The sequence below is a fragment of the Neovison vison genome, chromosome 12, assembly GCF_020171115.1.
Source record: "Neovison vison isolate M4711 chromosome 12, ASM_NN_V1, whole genome shotgun sequence".
NCBI lineage: Eukaryota > Metazoa > Chordata > Mammalia > Carnivora > Mustelidae > Neogale > Neogale vison.
The window spans coordinates 134,639,740-134,660,977 of record NC_058102.1 but is presented as its reverse complement, the minus strand read 5'-3'; the positions used below and the strand labels follow the sequence as shown (position 1 = coordinate 134,660,977).

Sequence of the window (21,238 nt, the reverse complement as noted above, 5' to 3'; positions counted from 1 at the left end):
AGTCAGGATAAAATGGCCATATATGCACAAATTTTTGAAATCTCTCTCTTTCTTTAAAATTTATTTATTTAATAATAAATAGAGAGAGAGCAAGCAGGCATGCAAGAGGGGGGCAGAAGGAGAGGGAAGAAGAGAGAGGATCTCAAGAAGACTTCCCGCTGAGTGTGGAGCCTGACATGGGGTCCAATTCCACAACCCATGAGATCACGACCCATGTGATGACCACCTGAGCCGAAATCAAGAGTCAGATGCTTAACCAGCTGAGCCACCCAGGCGCCCTTCTTGAAATCCCTTTCGAAATCACTCTCAAAAGTGAATGACATGAACTTAAGAAATAAAAACAGTAAAGAACAGGTCTTTTATGATGAAACAAACAAACAAACAAAAGGTCCAATCTTATAACACAACCTTGCACCAAATTAAGATATAATGTCAGGAATGGAAAACTGACTTCCTTTCCAGAGAAGAGTATGCAAAGTAGCAGTAAATGGGAAAATTCTGGAAAACCCACAGTGCTAACAGCTCAGGGGCAGAAAGAGCATAGCTGGTTTCCATCCTCTTTCCCATGCTGGCAGGAAAGGGCTCAAGGCCTATGCTTGTAAGAATGGCCAAATTTACCTTCCACTTTGGCCCAAGGAGAAAAAACTGAAGGGCCAAAGTCCAATCACCATTTTTACACTCCTGGCAGTGGAAGTAGCAGTGATTCAGTAGGAGAGGAAAATCCAGAACTATTTTTTTTCACATTTGAATGTCTCTGTAATCTAACTTCTTAAAAAACTATAGCAAAAGAAATTTTCCATCTCCCAGATGGAAGAGTAAGTGATAATACAATCATCATTCCTTGTATTTTTCCTTTACCTTTGAATAGAAGAGTTAACTTTGCTGTGTTTTTTAAAAACTGTATTCTAAATGTAGGTCTCTGTTTTTTTTTAGATTTCTTCTAAAAATTAGTCAATGAGGCATTATTAGCATAGAACTAATACGCATTTACCATAGTGAAGAAAATATTTGTTATAAGAAAATAACTCCCCTTCCATACTCATTTGTGGATCTCTCTGGGACTTTCTAGGACCTTTCTTACTGCTAATAGAATTGGATTTTTCTCTAGGCTCTGAAATGGGACAGAATGGTGTATTAATTGAATGATCTCAGTGGCTGTTCTGAATTTAAAGATGAATGTTCACTTCTTTTCTATTTCCTATTCCAAATTTTGCCCAGCTATATGGTCCAATGTAGCTTCTCAGAGTTTCTGCAATGAGGTCAGATAACAGCACTAAAACATTAAAATGAAATCAAATATTCCAAATTAAATTAAAATATTCCAAAAATCATATATCAACATACCACGGTGATACTCCTAAATTCAATTTTTAAAAAACCTCCCATTGTTAATTTCCCAGTGATATCATTTAAAGATATAAATCTTAAAAAATTAAAATCCAAAATCTTTTAGTTGAAGACCCAAAGGGGTAAAGTGTGAAAAAATTCTGCTGTCTGTGTGCATTACGAATCCAAGAAATTAAAGTCCCCAATTTCAGTTTAAAGTCTAAGTAATCATTCTCTTCAACTGCTCATTTGCTCAATTTCAGTTAGATGAATTTTCCATGTCTTCATTCTTTAGGCAGCCGCAGCCTGGACTGTCCTTCTCTAGACTGGCTGCACTTCAGGACCTCAGATTTTGTGTCTGTTTGCTTGCCACACAGCTCAGCAGCCTCACTATGAAGGATCTAAAGCATATAAAATTACACAGCAATTGTTTTTCATACCTACACATTAACAAAAATAAAACAATCCCCAAATCTTAGGATAGTTAACCCAAACATAGTTATGCTCCAAATCTTAGCACTTAGTGTCATCGAAAGTCATAATAGAAACTCAAAATTAGCTGAAAAATATTTCTTTCAACTTTACTAGTCAACCTATGTTGCTTGTCTGAGGCCCATGCTTATGACCCTAAAAACCAATTAGGATTGCACAAGAATGTCCATAGCAGGGCCCCTGGGTAGCTCAGTTTGTTGGGCGACTGCATTCGGTTCAGGTCATGATCCTGGAACACCAGAATTGAGTCCCACATTGGGCTCACAGCTTGGTGGGGAGTCTGCTTCTCCCGCTGACCTCTTTCCTCTCATGATCTCTCTCTCTCATTCATTCTGTATATCTCTCTCAAATAAATAAATGAAATCTTTGAAAAAAAAAAAGAATGTTCATAACATTATGCATAACAGCCAAAACAAAATGCAAACAATCCAGGGGTGCCTGGGTCCTCAGTTGAGTACTCAACTCTTGCTTTCAGCTAAGGTCGTGGTCTCAGGGTCACTACACTGAGCTCAGCTAGGCTAAGTGCTCAGCAGGGAGTCTGCTTCTCTCCTTCCCCTTCGCCCTCTGTCCCTCCCCACTGCAGTCTCTCTCTTTCTCAAATAAATAAATAAATAAATAAATGTCTAAAAATAAATGTAAACATTCCAATGCTATCAACTGATGAATGGATGAACAAATGTGGCTCATCTATGCAATGACAAATTATTCTGCTAAAAAATAATGGGAGTTGCTACATGTGACAATATGGATGAACTTTGAAAACATTATGCTGAAGTGAAAGAAGTCAGTCACAAAGGCTACACACTGTATGATTCCATTTATATGAACTATCCAGAATTGGCAAATCTGTAGAGATAAAAAGTAGATTAGTGATTACCAGGTGGGGGAGGTGGAGAGAAATGTGACTGACTGCTAATAGATGTGGGGTTTCTTTTTGGTGTGATGGAAATATTCTGGAATTTGTTACTGGTTTTAGTTAATGGTAAACTGGCAATAGTGATAGTTAATATACTAAAAATTACTGATATGTACATTTTTTTTCAATTTATTTATTTTCAGAAAAACATTATGCATTATTTTTTCACCACACCCAGTGCTCCATGCAATCCGTGCCCTCTATAATACCCACCACCTGGTACCCCAACTTCCTACCCCCCGCCACTTCAAACCCCTCAGATTATTTTTCAGAGTCCATAATCTCTCATGGTTCACCTCCCCTTCTAATTTACCCAAATTCCCTACTCCTCTCTAACGCCCCTTGTCCTCCATGCTATTTGTTATGCTCCACAAATAAGTGGAGCATATGTACATTATTAAACCATGAATTTTCTTTATATTTATTTATTCATTCATTCATTCATTTTTAATTGGGGTGCCTGGGTGGCTCAGTCATTTTTAATTTCAATCATTTTGTTTTTTTAATTTTAATTCCAGTGTAATTAACATAGTGTTAAATTAGTTTCAGGAGTATAAGATAATGATTCAACACTTCTATACATTACTCAGTGCTCATCATAAGTGCACTCTCTCTTTTCTTTTTTTGTTTTAATTTTATAAATGTACTCGTAATCCCCTTCATCTATTTCATCCATCCCCCCACCCATCTCCCCTCTGGTAACCATCTAATTGCTCTCTACAGTTCAGAGCCTGGTTTTTGTAAACAAGTCCTTTTATATCTCAATTTTTAAAACCCTTGGGAGAATATCTCAAAGAGGTTAAATTTGATACTATGAGATTTACCACTTTTGTGGGACAAGGATGTGGTAGGGGCTGGGAGTCACTCATTTCTTTTCTCAGGCATTGTCATTTGAGATAATCCTCTCTCTCTCTCTCTCTCTCTCTTTTTCCTTTAAACTGGCAAGGGAGGCAGTTGGCATCAGACCCTGAGAAGCAGTTTTTCCCGTTCAGTTTCTACTTCCCCTTGACGGCCATCTTTCTGCATCAGAGTGGGCTCCCACATGGTGACAGGCTCTGCACTCTCTCCCAGGAACAGGTGTTTTGGGTCCCAAGCTACAAAGGAGACTGCCCCTTGGTATGGAGCATCCTAGGGATTGAGATGTTACAGGCTCTGGATGTCAAAGTGGAGAATGATCTTAAAGGCTTTTATGAACCATGCATATCCATGGCTTAGTCCCTCCATAGATTCCTCCCTTGGCTCTGAATTCAGTTCAAACACTATTAACTGGGGCACCTGGGTGGCTCAGTTGGTTATGCATTTGCCTTTGGCTCAGGTCGGGATCCCAGGGTCCTGAGATTGAGTCCCTGCTCAGCTGAGGGCCAGCTTCTCCCCCTCCCTTCCCCTCTGCCTGCAGCTCCACCTGCTTGTGCTCTCCCTCTGTCAAATAAATAAAATCTTAGCAAATACAATCTAAAGGGGGAAAAAAGCACAAAAGGAGAGCAGCCAACCCACACCTGCATAAGCCCTTTGCTTGCATGCTAGTTATCAAGCTCATACACATGATTTAGCTGCATTAAATTCTTGGCCTGTGGTCCTGGTTGAAGATCAGATTGTAAAAGCAGCAAATAATTACCGCCAGCCAAGATGCTCTTGTCCTTTTGAGTGAATCCTTGCCTCAGATGCACTTGTTACTGAGGTTCTGATGGCCCCTGTCTGCAGGCAGTGAGACCATGTAAAGCTATTAAATACCAGTGTCATTCAAAATAAAGCTGTTGTAATTCAAATTCTAAAGCCAGCCCCTGCTAGGCACCATGACCACCCACCAGTTAGTTCAAGACCAACATCTAAAACAACCACTTCACTGTGGTCAGAGTGGCCATAAATTACAGTGACTCATCAAAGTCAAAATCTCAGGTTGCCTAAGACTTGAAGTGTTTGCCAGGGGCCATGAGAAGTTTGAAAGCATAAAATTATTATAATCTCACTGCACAAAATAGGCCACTGCAAACCCCTACGGATATGAATCCTCATGGCCTGGCTGTAGAGAAACCAGTCTGAATATCATTGTGTTCCTGATTCACAAACAGAAATGGATAGATTATCTGTAACTTCCTACATAACCTCAAAGCCCTCAAACCTTAATCAAACACATAGCTCTATATAATGATCTCAATGGCTTTAAAAATAAGCACCAAAATCCTATGCTCCAAAATAGAATATATAAAAATGATAATAACAACTGTCTTCAAGTGATTGGATGGTGAATGATTTCTATTTTCTAATTTTAATCTCTAAAATTTTTCTATAAAAGTTTCAATCACTTACACAATCAGAAAATTCTCTAATTGACTCTGTGTCATGGAAGGGCCACACCTCCTGCTTCTACCTTCAGAAGCCCAGGGATGATTAGGATTCTGACACTTCCTAGAAACTGCTACAGCCTCCTGACATTGGAATGAGTCTGGATTTCACACTGTATCACCGCTAGCTCAGGAGCCTCTATATCTCCCATGAAGTTATGGGGTTTAACATAGAATCTCTGAAATTATAAGCCAAACAAAAATAAAGCAAAGTGGCCAAATGTTTGGATTTGACTTCATTTACCAGATAGCCAGTAAGCTCACTAAAGCCTTGACTGTCTTCCAGAGAGAGTCGTAGAGAATAGAGAACAGGACACAGTTGTACCTTCACTCGCTAAACAAGTTCACAAGATGGGGCTATGATCAATTTCAATTTAGAGCATTAGCTGAACTAGAAGAAATCTCAGCAGGCACTAAATAGATGTTTACTGTCACGGTGAAGTCTCTAAAGATACATTTTAAAGTTAAAAGAATATTTGATCAAACTAAATCGAACTCAGCATGATGAACAACATGCCATATATGCGCATACACAGCCCCATTCAATGTTTATCAATATGGATTAAAAAAAAATTGAGTCATCTCCCCATCACCTAGTAAGAAAAGCAGTTGAAGTAATAATTTGAAATTCCCTTCCCTCCACTGATGGGTAAACCAGCCCTCCCTCTTCTGCAAGAGTCCTGAAGGAGAAGAGAGTGGCACGGGCCTTCCTCCAACCCCACTGTCTCTTCTTCATCTCCCTTGTCCCTCCTTAGCTTTCCCCAACAAGCCACTGAAACTGCTTTTGCCCTCCTGGTTACCGGATTCAATGGGGACTTTCTTGCCCTCAACTGTATTCAATGTTGACCCCACTGTCTTTCTGCCACCACACAGTCCTGGTTTCCTCCTCCCTTTTGGACAATTTCTTCCTGGCTCCTTGGCTGGCTTCCCTACTGCTGAAACAATGAATGTTTCAGGGCTTCAGGGATTCAGGGCTCAGTTCTGGTCCTCTTCCCTATACAAATTCTCTGCAAGTGACTTCACCTAGTTGCATAGCTTGGAAGACCATATATAGACACTGACTTATATTTCTGGGTCAGACTTTCATCCAAGTTCCAGTCTCATGGACCACACTACTCAACACCCCCAACTGGCTGTCTATCAAGCATTTCAAATTTCCTATGTCCCTAATGGAACACTCCCTTTCTCTTTCCCTTTCCCATTTCAATATGTTCCTTTCTATTCATCACCACCTCAGCAAATGATACCCTTACATATTCAGCTATTCAAGCCAAAACCTAGGAGTCATCTTTGATTCCCCCTTTCCTGGGCCTCCCAGTCCAATCTAGCACTGTCTAGTTGACTCAGATCTGAAAAGATATCTTATCTCTACCCTAGTCCAAGCTATCAACATACCTTACCTGGAAAATTCCAATTCTCTTCTAAAAGATCTTTCAATTTACATTCTGGCCTCCTTATGTTCCAAAAGGCAAAGTTTGAAAACATAAATTCAGATAATGTCACTCTGTTGCTTAAAATCTTTCAATGACAGGTGACTGGGTGGCTTAGTCAATTAAGTGTGTAACTTCAGCTCAAGTCATGATCCAGGGTCCTGGGATGGAGCCACACATCTGGCTTCCTGCTTCTCCCTCTCCTCTCTGCTTGTGCTCTCACTATCTCTCTCTCTCTCTCAAATAAATAAATAAAATCTTAAAAAAATCTTTGAGTGATGTCCTATCATACTTAAAACACAAATTTTTAAAGATAGTCTACAAAGCAACCTGTATGATCTAGTTTACAATTTCATTTTCTACTATATATCCATATATTTGATTTTTTTATATATTTCTTTGTTACCTCAGATCTTTGCACTTTCCCCTTTTACTTTTGTGCTACACCTGAAGAATTTTTAAAAAAGTCTTGAGATTCTTTAGACCAAAACAATATTTTAGATAACCTATGGGAGTTGTTTTCAAACCTTCATAAAAGTATGGCCAATTAAGGATATATCCAAATTCTTTGGCCATGTCTTCCATTGGGAGCTATAGGGACTTCCTTGAACCTATAGACTGTAGAAATGTTTCATTTAGCCTCCTAAGATTACTGCTTCAACCATCTAATGACAACATGAACATTGGTTCCCCTCAAATCTTAAATTGTTAACCCTAGCTCCCCTGATAAATTCTTGGGACTCCTTGCAAGCCTCCAGTCTTGCTGGAATGGACGGATTCAAACTCTTAGTGTTTATGCTGCTTGCACTGTCTAAATAGTACAAATATGGAAGGATCTTTACATAGTGCAGCTTAATGAGGCCCACTATTCCCAATGCAGATTCGGTGTGGCCACTGCTGCCTTTCACTGACCAACCTTCAGAACAGGAGTCCCCTGCCACTTATTTCTTCCAATGGTGTTTGCCAAGGTCTCCACTTTAGTGGGATCTCCAGCAGACATTCCCATGCTGTGACTCTTGTACTGTACTCTTAATGGGTCAACATGAGTCAAATAGATGCTCTGCAGGGGCCTCTCCTGCTCTTCTGAGATGGTCTGGTGATAAGATAGCTGACTTTGATGGACAGCGATGCCACTGATGACTCCCCAGACTGTGGTATGGCCTTCTAGAGCTTGATAAAGGAAGTAATAAAAACATTATAGCTTTTATTTCCAAAATTAATTATAAGGGTAACAGTGATAATAAGTAAATAATGTAAATTTTTAATGACTGTCAATATAAGGAATTGTGCTAACTCAGGATCCATAAAACATGGTTCTTGACTTCTCCCTCTGTTACTATATAGCACAATGATTCACAAATTTTGGAGTGAATTTAAAAATCTGGGAAAGTTGTGAGCGACATCACCAAAATATCAATGTGGGAGACCTCCATCCCTTCAAAAAGATCATTAATCAGAAAGCTATCCGTGAATAAAAATGGCTCTGAGAGAGCTCAGGAGTCCTCTTAAGAAATTTTAGCAACACAGTAAAGCAAAAACGCTTGAGAATAATTACACAAGAAAAGAAGAATGTTTCATTTTGCCTGCATCATCTCACCCCTCAAGTTGGAACTGCTCAGTGCCAAGGGCCCCAGTCAGAGAAAGTTCCACTTACCAAAAAAGGAAAAGCGGAGTGAGTGACCAGCTTCTCCAGGTTTTCAGGGTACTACACAAAGGTCCAAATTCAGTTTTACCCCACCCAGAGACCAACAAAAGTAAGATAAACAGAGATGACTAGGAACAAGAAGAAACACAGTAGCTACTAATAGCAGTCACATAGCAGGACCCACTGCACTGAAGCCAGGCAGGTTTAGCCAGTAAAAAAATCAATTGCCAGCTTAGCTTCCATGGAAGTAAAGTCTCTTCCCATTAATTCCCCTCTCTGGCTGTGAAAAGAGCCTGGAAACTGCACCAGCAGGCAGCCCAGGCCTCTGTTGTTGCACAAGTGTAAGATGCCAGTCTAGACCCCCGACACTGACGCCACCAACATGTGTGCAATTAGGGCCATCCCATCTATCTGTGCACTTGCACACTGCAACCCTGAAAATCCTGATAATTGTCACTGGCCTCTGCTGAAGTTTTCAGGCCTTGGAGTAAGATTGTGGAGACATAGGGGATCACACGAACAGCCAGGGATTCTGCAATTGCTTGTGGGCCTGGACTAGGCCCTGTCTTCTGTCACTAGCCCCACCAGCTGTGCACCCACACATCCCAGGTTTGAATCCTGTCAAGAGTCTACATTGCTGTACACCCATGGAAATATCCAACAGCCATAGTAATGCAAGCCAGTGAGCCTGTAGCTGGGCCTGTCCTTTGCTGCCTTCCATGGCCTCACCACTGCAGGACATGCCCAACTGACACATGACATGACACAGGCACCTGCAGTTGGACTCTGCAGCCAAGTATGCCATCACAACGTCTGGCCACCACCACTACATGCCTAGTCCCTAACCGTTGTACCAGGAAGTGTCCCTGAGGACCCCAGCTACCCTTGAAACCACTATGGATCCCTTCAATGCTTACCAAGGACAACAGTGTTGTCAATGCTGTGGACCCTAGTGGCCTTAGCCAAAGAAAACCATGCCACCCACACCCCACACTTGGTGCCCTGCATCAGCATGCCCCCCTCTGAGGTCAAAGTCTTATATTACCCAAGTCAGGCCATAAAGTTCAGGTGACTACTTCAAAAGGCTATTGGAATCACAAAAAAAAAAATAGGAAAACATGACTCCACCAAAGGAATAGAGTAAATCTCCTGTAACTGGTCCCAAAGAAATGGAGATCCAAGAATTGCACAACAAATAATTGAAAAGAGTCATTCTAAAGATGTTCAGGAAACTATTAAAAAAACATATATAAACAACAAAATTTGGAAGACAATACAAGAAAAAAATGGAAAGCTCAGAAAAGAGAAAACATTTTTTAAAAACACGAAACAGAAATTTTGGACCTGAAGAATACAGTAACTGAATAGTTCAATAGAGAGCTACAATATCAGACTTGACAAACAGCATAAGGAATCAGTGACATAAAAGAGAGATTAACTGAAATTATCCAAATAGGGGAGCAAAAAGGAAAAAGAATGAAAAAGAATAAAGAAAACCTATGAAAATTATGGGGCACCATCAAAACAAAACAAAACAAAACAAAACAAAAAACAACATAAAGATCACTGGAGTCCCAGAAGGAGGAGAGAAAAATGTGGTAAAGAGCTTAGTTAAAGAAATAATGGCTGAGAACTTACCAAACCTGGGGGAGAGATTTGGAGATCCAAGTTAATGAAGGTAATAATAAGTCACCACAAAATTTCAACCCAAAATGATCTACAAGATGCATTATAATGTAACTCACTAAATCAAAGACAAAGAAAGAAATTTCAAAAGCAACAAGAGAAAAAAACTCTATCTTACAAGGTAAGTCGCATGAGGCTACAGCAGGTTTCTGAGCAGGGACCTTGCAGGCCAGGAGAGAATGGGATGATATATTCAAAATCCTGTGAGAAAGAAACTTCCAGCCAAGAATACTTAACCTGGCAAAGTTGCCTCAGAAAGGAAGGCAAAATGAAGACGTAGCCTAAAAAACGAAAGCTGATGGAGCGCACTACCACTAGAACTGCCTTAGAAGAAATGCTGAAAGGAGCACTTGAAACTGAAGTGAATGTATGACAATTAGTAACATGAAATACGCAACACTGGTATGGTAACCATTTAACTCTGGTTTCACAGTTAAAGGACAAAAGTTTTTAAAAATAACTACAGCTACGTATTGCCTGGAGCACTGGGTATGGTGCATAAACCATGAATTTTGGAACACTGAAAAAAAATAAAATGAAATTAAAAACTACAGCTTCAATGATTTATTAATGGATACACAATATAAAAAGAAGTAAACTGTGACATTAAAAATACAAAAGGGGAGTAAAAGTGTAGAGTTTTCACATGTGATTGAAGTTTAATTGTTATCAGTATGAAATAGACTGCTATACATATAGAAGTTTCTTGTAAGCCTCATGGTAGCCAAAAAGCAGAAACCTATGATACATTCACAAATGATACATAAAAGAGAATCAAAGCATTCCACTATAGAAAATTATCAATTCAGAAAGGAAGGAAGTCAAAGAGAAAGAAAGGTATAAGGAAACTATAAAACAGCTAGGAAACAATGAGATGGCATACGTAAGTCTTCACCTATCAATAATTACTGTAAATGAAAATGCACTGAATTCTTCCAGGAAAAAAACACAGAGTGGCTGAACAGATAAAATATATAAGACCCACATATATGCTTCCTACAAAAGACTCCCCTCAGCTTTAATACACATAGGCTAAAGGTGAGTGGATGGAAAAAGATATTCCATGCAAGTGGAAACCAAAAGAGAGCAGGAGTAGCTTTACTTACATTAGACAAAATAGACTTTAAGCCAAAAATAGTAACAAAAGACAAAGAAGGCCATCAAAGAATGATGCAAGAATCTACTGATCAACAATCATAAATACATATATGCATCCAACACGAGAGCACTGAAATATATTAAGCAAATACTACTAGATCTGAAGAGAGGGGCGCCTGGCTGGCACAGTTGGTAGAGCATCCAGATTTGGGTTTTGGCTTAGGTCATGATCAGGGTCATGAGATGGAGCCCCGCATCAGGTTCTGTACTCAATGCAGAGCCTGCTTAAGACCCCCGTCCCCTCTGCCTTTGCCCCTACCCAATGCTTTCTCTCTAAAATAAATAAATCTTGGGGTACCTGGGTGGCTCCGTGGGTTAAAGCCTCTGCCTTCAGCTCAGGTCATGATCTCAGGTCCTGGGATAGAGCCTCGCATCAGGCTGTCTGCTCAGCAGGGAGCCTGCTTCCTCCTCTCTCTGCCTGCCTCTCTGCCTACTTGTACTCTCTGTCTGTGAAATAAATGAGTAAGTAAAATCTTAAAAAAATAAAATAAAATAAGTAAATATTTTTTTAAAAGTCTGAAGAGAGAAACAGACAATACCATAAGAGTGGAAGACTTTAATACCCTATTTTCAATAGTAGATAAACCATCCAGACAGAAAACCAACAAATGAATAAATGTTGGGGTAAAATGGGCAATAATAAATACCAGAGCAGAAATATAATAAAGAAGCTTAACAAAACTAAACAAGGGGCACCTCAGTGGCTCAGTGGGTAAAGCGCCTGCCTTCCACTCCGGTCATGATCCTAAGGTCCTGGGATCAAGCCCTGCATCCAGCCCTCTGCTCAGCAGGGAGCCTGCTCCTGTCCCCCCTGCCCCCACCCCTGCTCTCTGCCTGCCTCTCTGCCTGCTTGTGATCTTTCTCTGTCAAAACAAACAAACAAACAAAAAACCAAAAAACCAGGGTGCCTGGGTGGCTCAGTGGGTTGGGCCACTGCCTTCGGCTCAGGTCATGATCTCAGGGTCCTGGCATCGAGTCCCGCATCAGGCTCTCTGCTCAGCAGGGAGCCTGCTTCCCTCTCTCTCTCTGCCTGCCTCTCTGTCTACTTGTACTCTCTCTCTGTAAAATAAATAAAATGTTTAAAAAAAAACAAAAACAAGAACAAAAAAAATCTAAACAAAACTTCGGCTACACTAAGAAGAAAAGAGAAGAAGACTCAAAGAAATAAAATCAGAAATGATCTTCTATTCCTTCCTGATCCAGTTTTGGAAGATTATATGTTCCTAGGATTTTATCCATTTCTTCTAGGTTGTCCAATTTGTTGGCATATTATTTTTCACAGTATTCTCTTATAATACTTTGTATTTCTGTGGTATCAGTTGTTACTTCTCCTCTTCCATTTCTGTTTTTGTTTATTTGGGTCCTTTCTCTTTTTTTCTTGGTCACAAAATATCTCAAATAGACATAGCAATCTTGAGAAAGAAAAACAAAGCTGGAGATATCACCATTCCAGATTTCCATAATCAAAACATTATGGTACTGTCACAAAAAGATCAGTGGAACAGAAGAGAGCTCAGAAATAGACCTATACTCATTAGCTCAATTAATCTATGACAAAGGAGGCAAGACTACAAAATGGGGTAAAGATAGTCTCTTTAATAAATGGTATAGGGAAACAGGACAGCTATATAAAAGAATAAAAATGGACCACCTTCCAAAGCCATACACAAAAATAAACTCAGAATGGCTTAAAGACCTAGATATGAGATCTGAAACCATAAAAATCCTAGAAAAGAACACAGGCAGTAACTTCTCTGATATCAGTCATATCAACATTTTTTAGATATGTTTTAGATATGTTCCCTAGGGCAAGGGAAAAAAAAGCAAAAATAAACTATTGGGACTACATCAAAATAAAGAGCTTTTGCACAGCAAAGTAAACCATAAACAAAACAAAAAGACAACCCTCAGAATAAGAGAAGATATTTCCAAGAGACATATCCAATAAAGGGTTAATATCTAAAATACATATTGAACTTCTATAACTCAACACTTAAAAAAATTTCAGTTTCAAAATGGGCAAAAGACTTGAAAAGGAGTTTTTCAAAGAAGACATACAGATGACCAAAGATCAATGAAAGATGCTCAACATCACTCATCATCAGGGAAATGCAAATCAAAATAACAATGACATACCATCTTATACTTGTCAGAATTGCTGCAATATAATCAAAACCACAAGAAATACCAAGTGTTGGCAAGGATGTGAAAAAAAAGAAAAAGGAATTCTTGTGCAGTATTGGTGAGAGTGCACATTGCTACAGACACTGTGGAAAACAATATGGAGGTTCCACAAAAAATTAAAAATAGAAATACCATATGACTCAGTAATTTCACGACTATTTACCCAAGAAAATGAAAATGATAATTTTGAACAGACATATACATCCCTATATTTATTGCAGCACTATTGACAATAGCCAAGATATGAAAGCAGCCTACATTTCTATCAGTAGACAAATGGATAGGGAAGAAATAGAAAATGGAACAAACTGAAAAAAACAGTCTGAGGGGTTTGAAGTGGCAGGGGGTTGGGAGGTTGGGATACCAGGTGGTGGGTATTATAGAGGGCACGGCTTGCATGGAGCACTGGGTGTGGTGAAAAAATAATGAATACTGTTTTTCTGAAAATAAATAAATTGGAGAAAAAAAAGAAAATGGAACAAACTGAGGGCTTTAGAGGAGAGGAGGGTGAGGGGATGGTGATGGGTATTAAGGAGGACAATGGGTGTTATACACAAACAGTGAATCATGGAACACTACATCAAAAACTAATGATGTACTATATGGTGACTAACACAACATAAAAGAAAGAAAGGGAGAAAGGAGGGAAGGAAGAAAGAAAGAGAGGGAGGGAGGGAGGAAAGAAGAGAGGAAGGAAGGGAGGGAGGAAGAAAGAAAGAAAATGGAATTCTATGCAGCCTTAAAAAGGATGAGATCCTGCCATATACAACAAAATGGATGGACCTGGATGGTAATATGCCCAGTGAATTAAGTCATACTGAGAAAGACAAATATGGGATCTAAAAAACTCAAATGAATAAACAGAAAAAATGCAGAATTAGACCTATAAATACAGAGAATAACCTGATGGCTGCCAGGGGAGTAGGAGTGAAGGGATGGGCGAAAACGTATGAAGGGGAGTGGAAGATATAGCCTTCTAGCTATGGAACAAATAAGTCATGGAAATAAAAGCCACAGCATAGGGAAAATGGAATTTTATGCATTGTATAGTTAAACATGAAAACTACAGGGGCACCAAAGTGACTTGATCAGTTAAGCATCTGTCTTCGCCTCAGATCATGATCATGATCTCAGGGTCCTGGGACTGAGACCTGCATTGGGTCCCTTCCCAGCAGGGAGTCTCCCTCCCTCTCCCTCTGCCCCTCCCTCTTGGCTTGTGCCCCCCCCTCAAATAAATAAATAATCTTTTCTTTTTTAAGTGGTTTAAAAAAAACAGGGTAGCGACATTTGTGGTGAGCATAGCATAATATATAGAGAAATTGAATGACAATGTTGTACACCTGAAACTAATGGAACATTGTGTTAACTCTACTCAAACAGGAAAAAAAAACAATTAAATAAAATCAGAAATGTAAAAGGAGACATAACTGACACCACAACTATACAAATATCGTAAAAGATTACTGGGAACCATCATATGGCAATAATTGGAAACCAAAAAGAAATATATAAATTTGTAGAAACATATAACCTATAAAGACTGAATCATGAAAAAATAGAAAATATGAACAGACCAAGAATGAGTAAAGACACTGAATCATTAATCAAAAACCTCTCAATGACAAGAAGACCAGCACCAGATAATTATATTGGTTGAATTCTACCAAATATTAAAGAAGCATTGGGAACATCTCCTTTCAGCATTGTCATGTTTCTCCAGTATTGTCTCAATGAGCAGGGAGACCAAGTCTATACTCTGAAGAAGCTTGACCCTATGGGACAACAGAACTGCTCCGTGCATCCTGCTCGGTTCTCCCCGGATGACAAATACTCTGGACACCGAATCAATCTCAAGAAATGCTTCAAGGTGCTCATGACCCAGCAACCACGCCCTGTCCTCTGAGAGTCCCTTAAGCTTCACGTTTCTTCTGCTACCCCTCAGAGACTTTCCGAAACCAAGCTCTTCAAACTGTGAGCCTTGAAGCCTTCTTACCACCCTTGCTGTTTGGAATCCGGTTTCATCATTTCCCTTGATCGTGCTTGTGCAGAGCAGTCATGGTAGCCTCCCTCTTAAGGGAACAAGTTTGAATTTTCTTTCCCTATTTTGAATCACTGCTAGGTTATTAAAATGATTTGAAAAAGCTAAAAAAAATTAAAGAAGCATTAACATCAATCCTTATCAAACTCTTCCAAAAAACTGAAGAGGAAGGAACACTCCCAAATTCATTTTACATGGCCAGTATTGTCCTGATACCAAAGCAGGATAAAGACACTACAAGGAAAAACAAAACAAAACAAACAAACAAAAAAAACCACAGACCAATATCTTCTCTGAACATAGATGAAAAATTCACAATAAATATTAGCAAACAAAATTCAAATCACAATAAAAGTACCATACACTATGATCAGGCAGGATTCATCCTTGTGATATAGGGATGGTTCAATATATACAAATCAATAAAAAACATAATAATAAGAAGAACAATCATAAGAAGAAGAACATCATCTTCATCATCATAATAATAACATCCTTAATAGAATAAAAGATAAAAATCATATGATAATCTCAGTAGATTCATGAAAAGCAATTGACAGATTTCAACATCCATTCACGATAAACACCCTCAACAAACTAGATAAAGAAACATATCTCAACATAATAATAAAAGCCATAATGGATAAGCACCCATATTTCATACTGAATGACAAAAGCGTAACAGCTTTTCCCCTAATATCAGGAACAAGACAAGGATGCTCACTCTTACCACACCGACTCAGTGCAATCAGGCAAGGAAAAAAAAAACTAAAAGTTTTCTAAATCAGAAAGGAAAAAGTAAGTTCTGTCTATTTGCAGATGACATGATTTTATATATGGAAAATCCTAAACATTCCACCAAAAAACTGTTAGATGTAATTAACAAATTCAGGAATTTGCAGGATACAATATCAACATGCTGATATCAGTAGTGTTTCTATACAATAACAACAAATTACCTGAAAAATCCATTAACAATAAAATCAAACACAATAAAATTCTTAGAAATATATTTAACTAAGGAGGTGAAAAGATTGTGAATAGCCAAAGCAATCCTGAGAAAGAACAAAGCTGGAGACATCATACTTTCTGATTTTAAACTATATGTAGTAATAAAGCTATAGTAATCACACAGTGTAGTATTGTTCATAAATTGGAAGGGGAGGTGAACCATGAGAGACTATGGACTCTGAAAAACAGTCTGAGGGGTTTGAAGTGGCGGGGGGGGTGGGAGGGTGGGGTACCAGGTGGTGGGTATTATAGAGGGCACAGCTTGCATGGAGCACTGGGTGTGGTGAAAAAATAATGAATAATGTTTTTCTGAAAATAAATAAATTGGGGGAAAAAAAAAGAAAAAAAAATAACAAAACACCTAAAATTAAAACAATACAGAATATTACTAGTAAAAAAAACAAAAACAAAAACAAAAAAAAAACCAGGCATTTAAATGAACAGAAAAGAGATCCTAGAAATAAACCCATACAGTTAAAGTCAACTAACTTTTGACAAAACATCAAGAATATAAAATAGGGAAAAATGGTCTCTTCAAAAAATGATACTGGGGAAACTACATATCCATATGCAAAAGAATGAAACTAGACTCCTTTCATCATACACAAAAATCAATTCAAAATATATTGAGGACTTGAAGGTAAGACCTTAAACAACAAAATTTGTGGAAGAAAACATAAGAAGTAAGCTCTTTAATGTCTTGGCAATGACTTTTTTTTTATTCCAAAAACAAAGGCAATGAATGAAAAATACATGTATGGGATGGCATCACACTAAAAAACTCTGTGTAAGGGTGCCTTGCTGGCTTGGTCAGTAGAGCATGCAACTCTTGATCTTGGGGTTGTAGGTTTGAGCCCCATTTTGGGTATAGAGATTACTTTAAAAAAATCTTTTCTTAAAAATTAAAAAAGAAAAAGCTCTCTGCAGCAGAGAAAACCACAACAAAAGCAAAAGGCAAGCGATGAAACAAGACAAGGATGTCCAGTCACCACCTTTAGTCTTCATATTCCTCGAAGTTCTACCCACAGCAATCAGATAACAAAAACATATAAAAGGTATCCAAATTGGTAAGGGAAAAGTAAAACATTCACTATTTGGGAGATGACATGATACTGTATGTAGAAAACCAAAAAGACTCCCCACAAAGCTGCTAGCACTGATAAACAAATTCAGTAAAGTTGCAGGATACAAAATTAATGCACAATAATCTGTTGTATCTCTATATACCAAAAAAGAAGCAACAGAAAGAGAAATATTTAAAAAATCCCATTTACAAATGCAATGAAATTGATGGATTGGATGGAATTGGATGAATTGATGGAATTGATGAAGAAATTGTGCTAGAGCCCCAAAAAAGTGACTTTTTTATAAATAAAAAGGTCCGAGATGTGGGATGTGGACTCAGACATACTGTATTTGTTCTGGATGATGGAACAGTGTATACATGTGGATGTAATGATCTAGGACAGCTAGGTCATGAAAAATCCAGAAAGAAACCAGAGCAAGTTGTTGCCCTGGATGCCCAAAATATCGTAGCTGTTTCATGTGGAGAAGCTGATACATTAGCACTAAATGACAAGGGCCAGGTGTATGCGTGGGGTCTCGATTCTGATGGACAGCTTGGCCTGCTAGGATCAGAGGAATGTATCAGAGTACCCAGAAATATTAAAAGTTTATCATATATCCAGGTAGTACAGGTTGCTAGTGGTTACTATCATTCACTTGCACTTTCTAAAGCAAGTGAAGTCTTCAGTTGGGGACAAAATAAATATGGCCAGTTGGGTTTAGGCATTGACTGTAAAAAGCAAGCTTTGCCACAGCTGATTAAGTCTTTGCTTGGAATCCCTTTCATGCAAGTTGCAGCAGGAGGAGCCCATAGTTTTGTACTCACCCTTTCTGGAGCTATTTTTGAATGGGGACGCAACAAATTTGGTCAACTAGGTCTTAATGATGAAAATGATAGGTATGTTCCTAATTTATTTATTTTTTTTAATTATTTTTTTTTCATTATACTTTTTTTTTTTCCTAATTTATTAAAGTCACTAAGAACTCAGAAAATAGTTTATGTTTGTTGTGGAGAAGATCATACTGCTGCACTAACCAAGGAAGGTGGAGTGTTTACTTTTGGAGCTGGAGGGTATGGTCAATTGGGTCATAACGCTACCAGTCATGAAATAAACCCAAGGAAAGTTTTTGAACTTATGGGAAGCATTGTCACTCAGATTGCTTGTGGAAGGCAGCACACTTCTGCTTTTGTTCCTTCATCAGGACGAATTTATTCTTTTGGACTTGGTGGTAATGGGCAGCTAGGAACTGGTTTAACAAGCAACAGGAAAAGTCCTTTCACTGTGAAAGGAAATTGGTTCCCTTATAATGGGCAGTGTCCACCAGATACTGATTCTGAAGAATATTTCTGTGTAAAAAGAATTTTCTCAGGGGGCGATCAAAGCTTTTCACATTACTCTAATCGCCAGAACTGTGGGCCACCAGATGACTTTAGATGTCCTGATCCTTCAAAACAGATCTGGACTGTGAATGAAGCTCTTATTCAAAAATGGCTGAGCTACCCCTCTGGAAGGTTGCCTGTGGAGATAGCCAATGAAATAGACGGAACATTTTCTTCCTCTGGTTGTCTAAATGGAAGTTTTCTAGCTGTTAGGGTGTATTCTTTTTTTCTCTCCCTCTCTCTCTCTCTCTCTTTTTTTTGTTTCTCTTTTATAGCAATGATGATCACTATAGAACAGGTACCAAATTTTCGGGGGTTGATATGAATGCTGCTAGGCTTTTATTCCACAAACTTATACAACCTGATCATCCTCAGATATCTCAGCAGGTGGCAGCTAGTTTGGAAGAGAATCTTATTCCTAAACTGACTAGCTCCTTACCTGATGTTGAAGCATTGAGGTTTTATCTTACTCTACCAGAATGCCCCCTGATGAGTGATTCCAACAATTTCACAACAATAGCAATTCCCTTTGGTACAGCTCTTGTGAACCTAGAAAAGGCACCACTGAAAGTACTTGAAAACTGGTGGTCAGTACTTGAACCTCTGCTATTCCTCAAGATTGTAGAACTTTTAAAGGAAGTCGTGGTACATCTTTTGAAACTCTACAAGATCGGCATCCCCCCTTCTGAAAGAAGAATTTTCAACAGTTTTCTTCATACTGCATTAAAGGTTTTAGAAATATTGCATAGGGTAAATGAGAAATCGGGACAGATTATACAGTATGATAAATTTTACATACATGAAGTACAAGAATTAATAAACATAAGGGATGATTATATCAACTGGGTCCAACAGCAGGCCTGTGGAATGTTGGTAGATATCCCTGTTACAATCTGCACATACCCATTTGTATTTGATGCCCAAGCAAAAACTACTCTGTTACAAACAGATGCAGTGTTACAGATGCAGATGTCTATTGACCAGGCCCACAGACAGAATGTCTCCTCTCTTTTTCTCCCAGTGATTGAATCTGTGAATCCCTGCTTAATTCTGGTCATGCATAGAGAAAATATTGTAGGATGGAAGTCCTTAGGAAAACAAAGAATATAGACTACAAAAAGCCACTCAAGGTTATATTTGTTGGAGAAGATGCTGTTGATGCAGGAGGAGTATGCAAAGAATTTTTCTTGCTCATCATGAGAAAATTGTTGGATCCTAAGTATGGCATGTTTAGGTATTACAAAGATTCCAGGCTCATTTGGTTTTCTGATAAGACATTTGAAGACAGTGATTTGTTCCACTTGATTGGTGTTATCTGTGGATTAGCAATTTATAATTTTACTATTATGGACCTCCATTTTCCTTTGGCTTTGTATAAGAAACTGCTAAAAAAGAAGCCATCCTTGGATGATTTGAAGGAACTAGTACCTGATGTTGGAAGAAGCATGCAGCAGTTACTGGATTACCCAGAAGATGATGTTGAGGAAACATTTTGTCTTAATTTTATGATCACAGTTGAAAACTTTGGTGCAACAGAAGTGAAAGAGCTGGTTCTCAATGGTGCAGACACAGCTGTTAACAAACAAAATCGGCAGGAGTTTGTTGATGCTTATGTGGATTACATATTCAATAAATCAGTGGCTTCCTTGTTTGATGCTTTTCATGCGGGCTTTCATAAGGTCTGTGGAGGAAAAGTTCTTCAACTCTTCCAGCCAAATGAACTACAAGCAATGGTTATTGGAAATACAAATTATGATTGGAAGGAACTGGAAAAGAATACAGAATACAAAGGGCAGTATTGGGCAGAACATCCAACGATAAAAATTTTTTGGGAAGTATTTCATGAATTACCACTGGAAAAGAAAAAACAATTTCTGTTATTTTTGACAGGTAGTGATCGCATTCCTATTCTTGGTATGAAGAGTCTAAAACTAGTCATCCAGTCAACAGGAGGTGGCGAGGAATATCTCCCAGTTTCTCATACCTGTTTCAATCTTCTGGATCTTCCAAAGTACAAAGATAAAGAAACTCTACGCTCTAAACTGATTCAAGCAATCGATCATAATGAAGGCTTCAGTTTAATATAACTTTGGAAATACTAACTAATCAGTTTATTGCAAAAGCATTAAACTAATTATTTGTGTTTTTCTTGTGGTGATGAATTCAGCAAGGTGACAGAGGTACTGTTATAATTCTTACTTGCAAAATGTTCAATGCTCTGAGTATTCATGAAAGCCAAAAAATATTAAAGGAAAATGAACAAACTGTGTTAATATTAAGCTTATTGTACAGAACCATGGATTTTTTTCCATCTTCCAATAAACATACAAGCATTGTGAATACAAAAAAAGGCAACCTATGAAATGGGGAGAAAATATTTCCAAACCATAATCAGTAAGTTGTTAATATCTAAAATATACAAGGAACTCATGCAATTCAATAGATAACTAGATAACCTAACTGAAATCTGGTCAAAAGACCTGAACATTTTTCCAAGATAAAAACACATACATGAAAACATGTTCAACACCACTAATCACCAGGGCAATGAAATCAAAACTATA

At 38.4% G+C, this 21,238-nt stretch overlaps 1 protein-coding gene and 1 pseudogene across 1 annotated transcript; both read left to right on the top strand.

Annotated features, from left to right (window-relative positions):
* The first annotated feature begins 14,887 nt into the window (after positions 1-14,887).
* On the top strand, positions 14,888-15,082 carry LOC122892330 (H/ACA ribonucleoprotein complex subunit 3-like). Its single transcript, XM_044228650.1, has one exon. It carries the CDS (start codon positions 14,888-14,890, stop codon positions 15,080-15,082), a length of 195 nt encoding a protein of 64 aa, XP_044084585.1.
* Positions 15,083-17,541: 2,459 nt separating this feature from the next.
* Positions 17,542-20,761, top strand: LOC122891045 (annotated as a pseudogene).
* Positions 20,762-21,238: the final 477 nt, after the last annotated feature.

Bases quoted from the DNA above. Each gene is read 5' to 3' on its own strand.
- LOC122892330 (XM_044228650.1), top strand. From the start codon at position 14,888: ATGTTTCTCCAGTATTGTCTCAATGAGCAGGGAGACCAAGTCTATACT.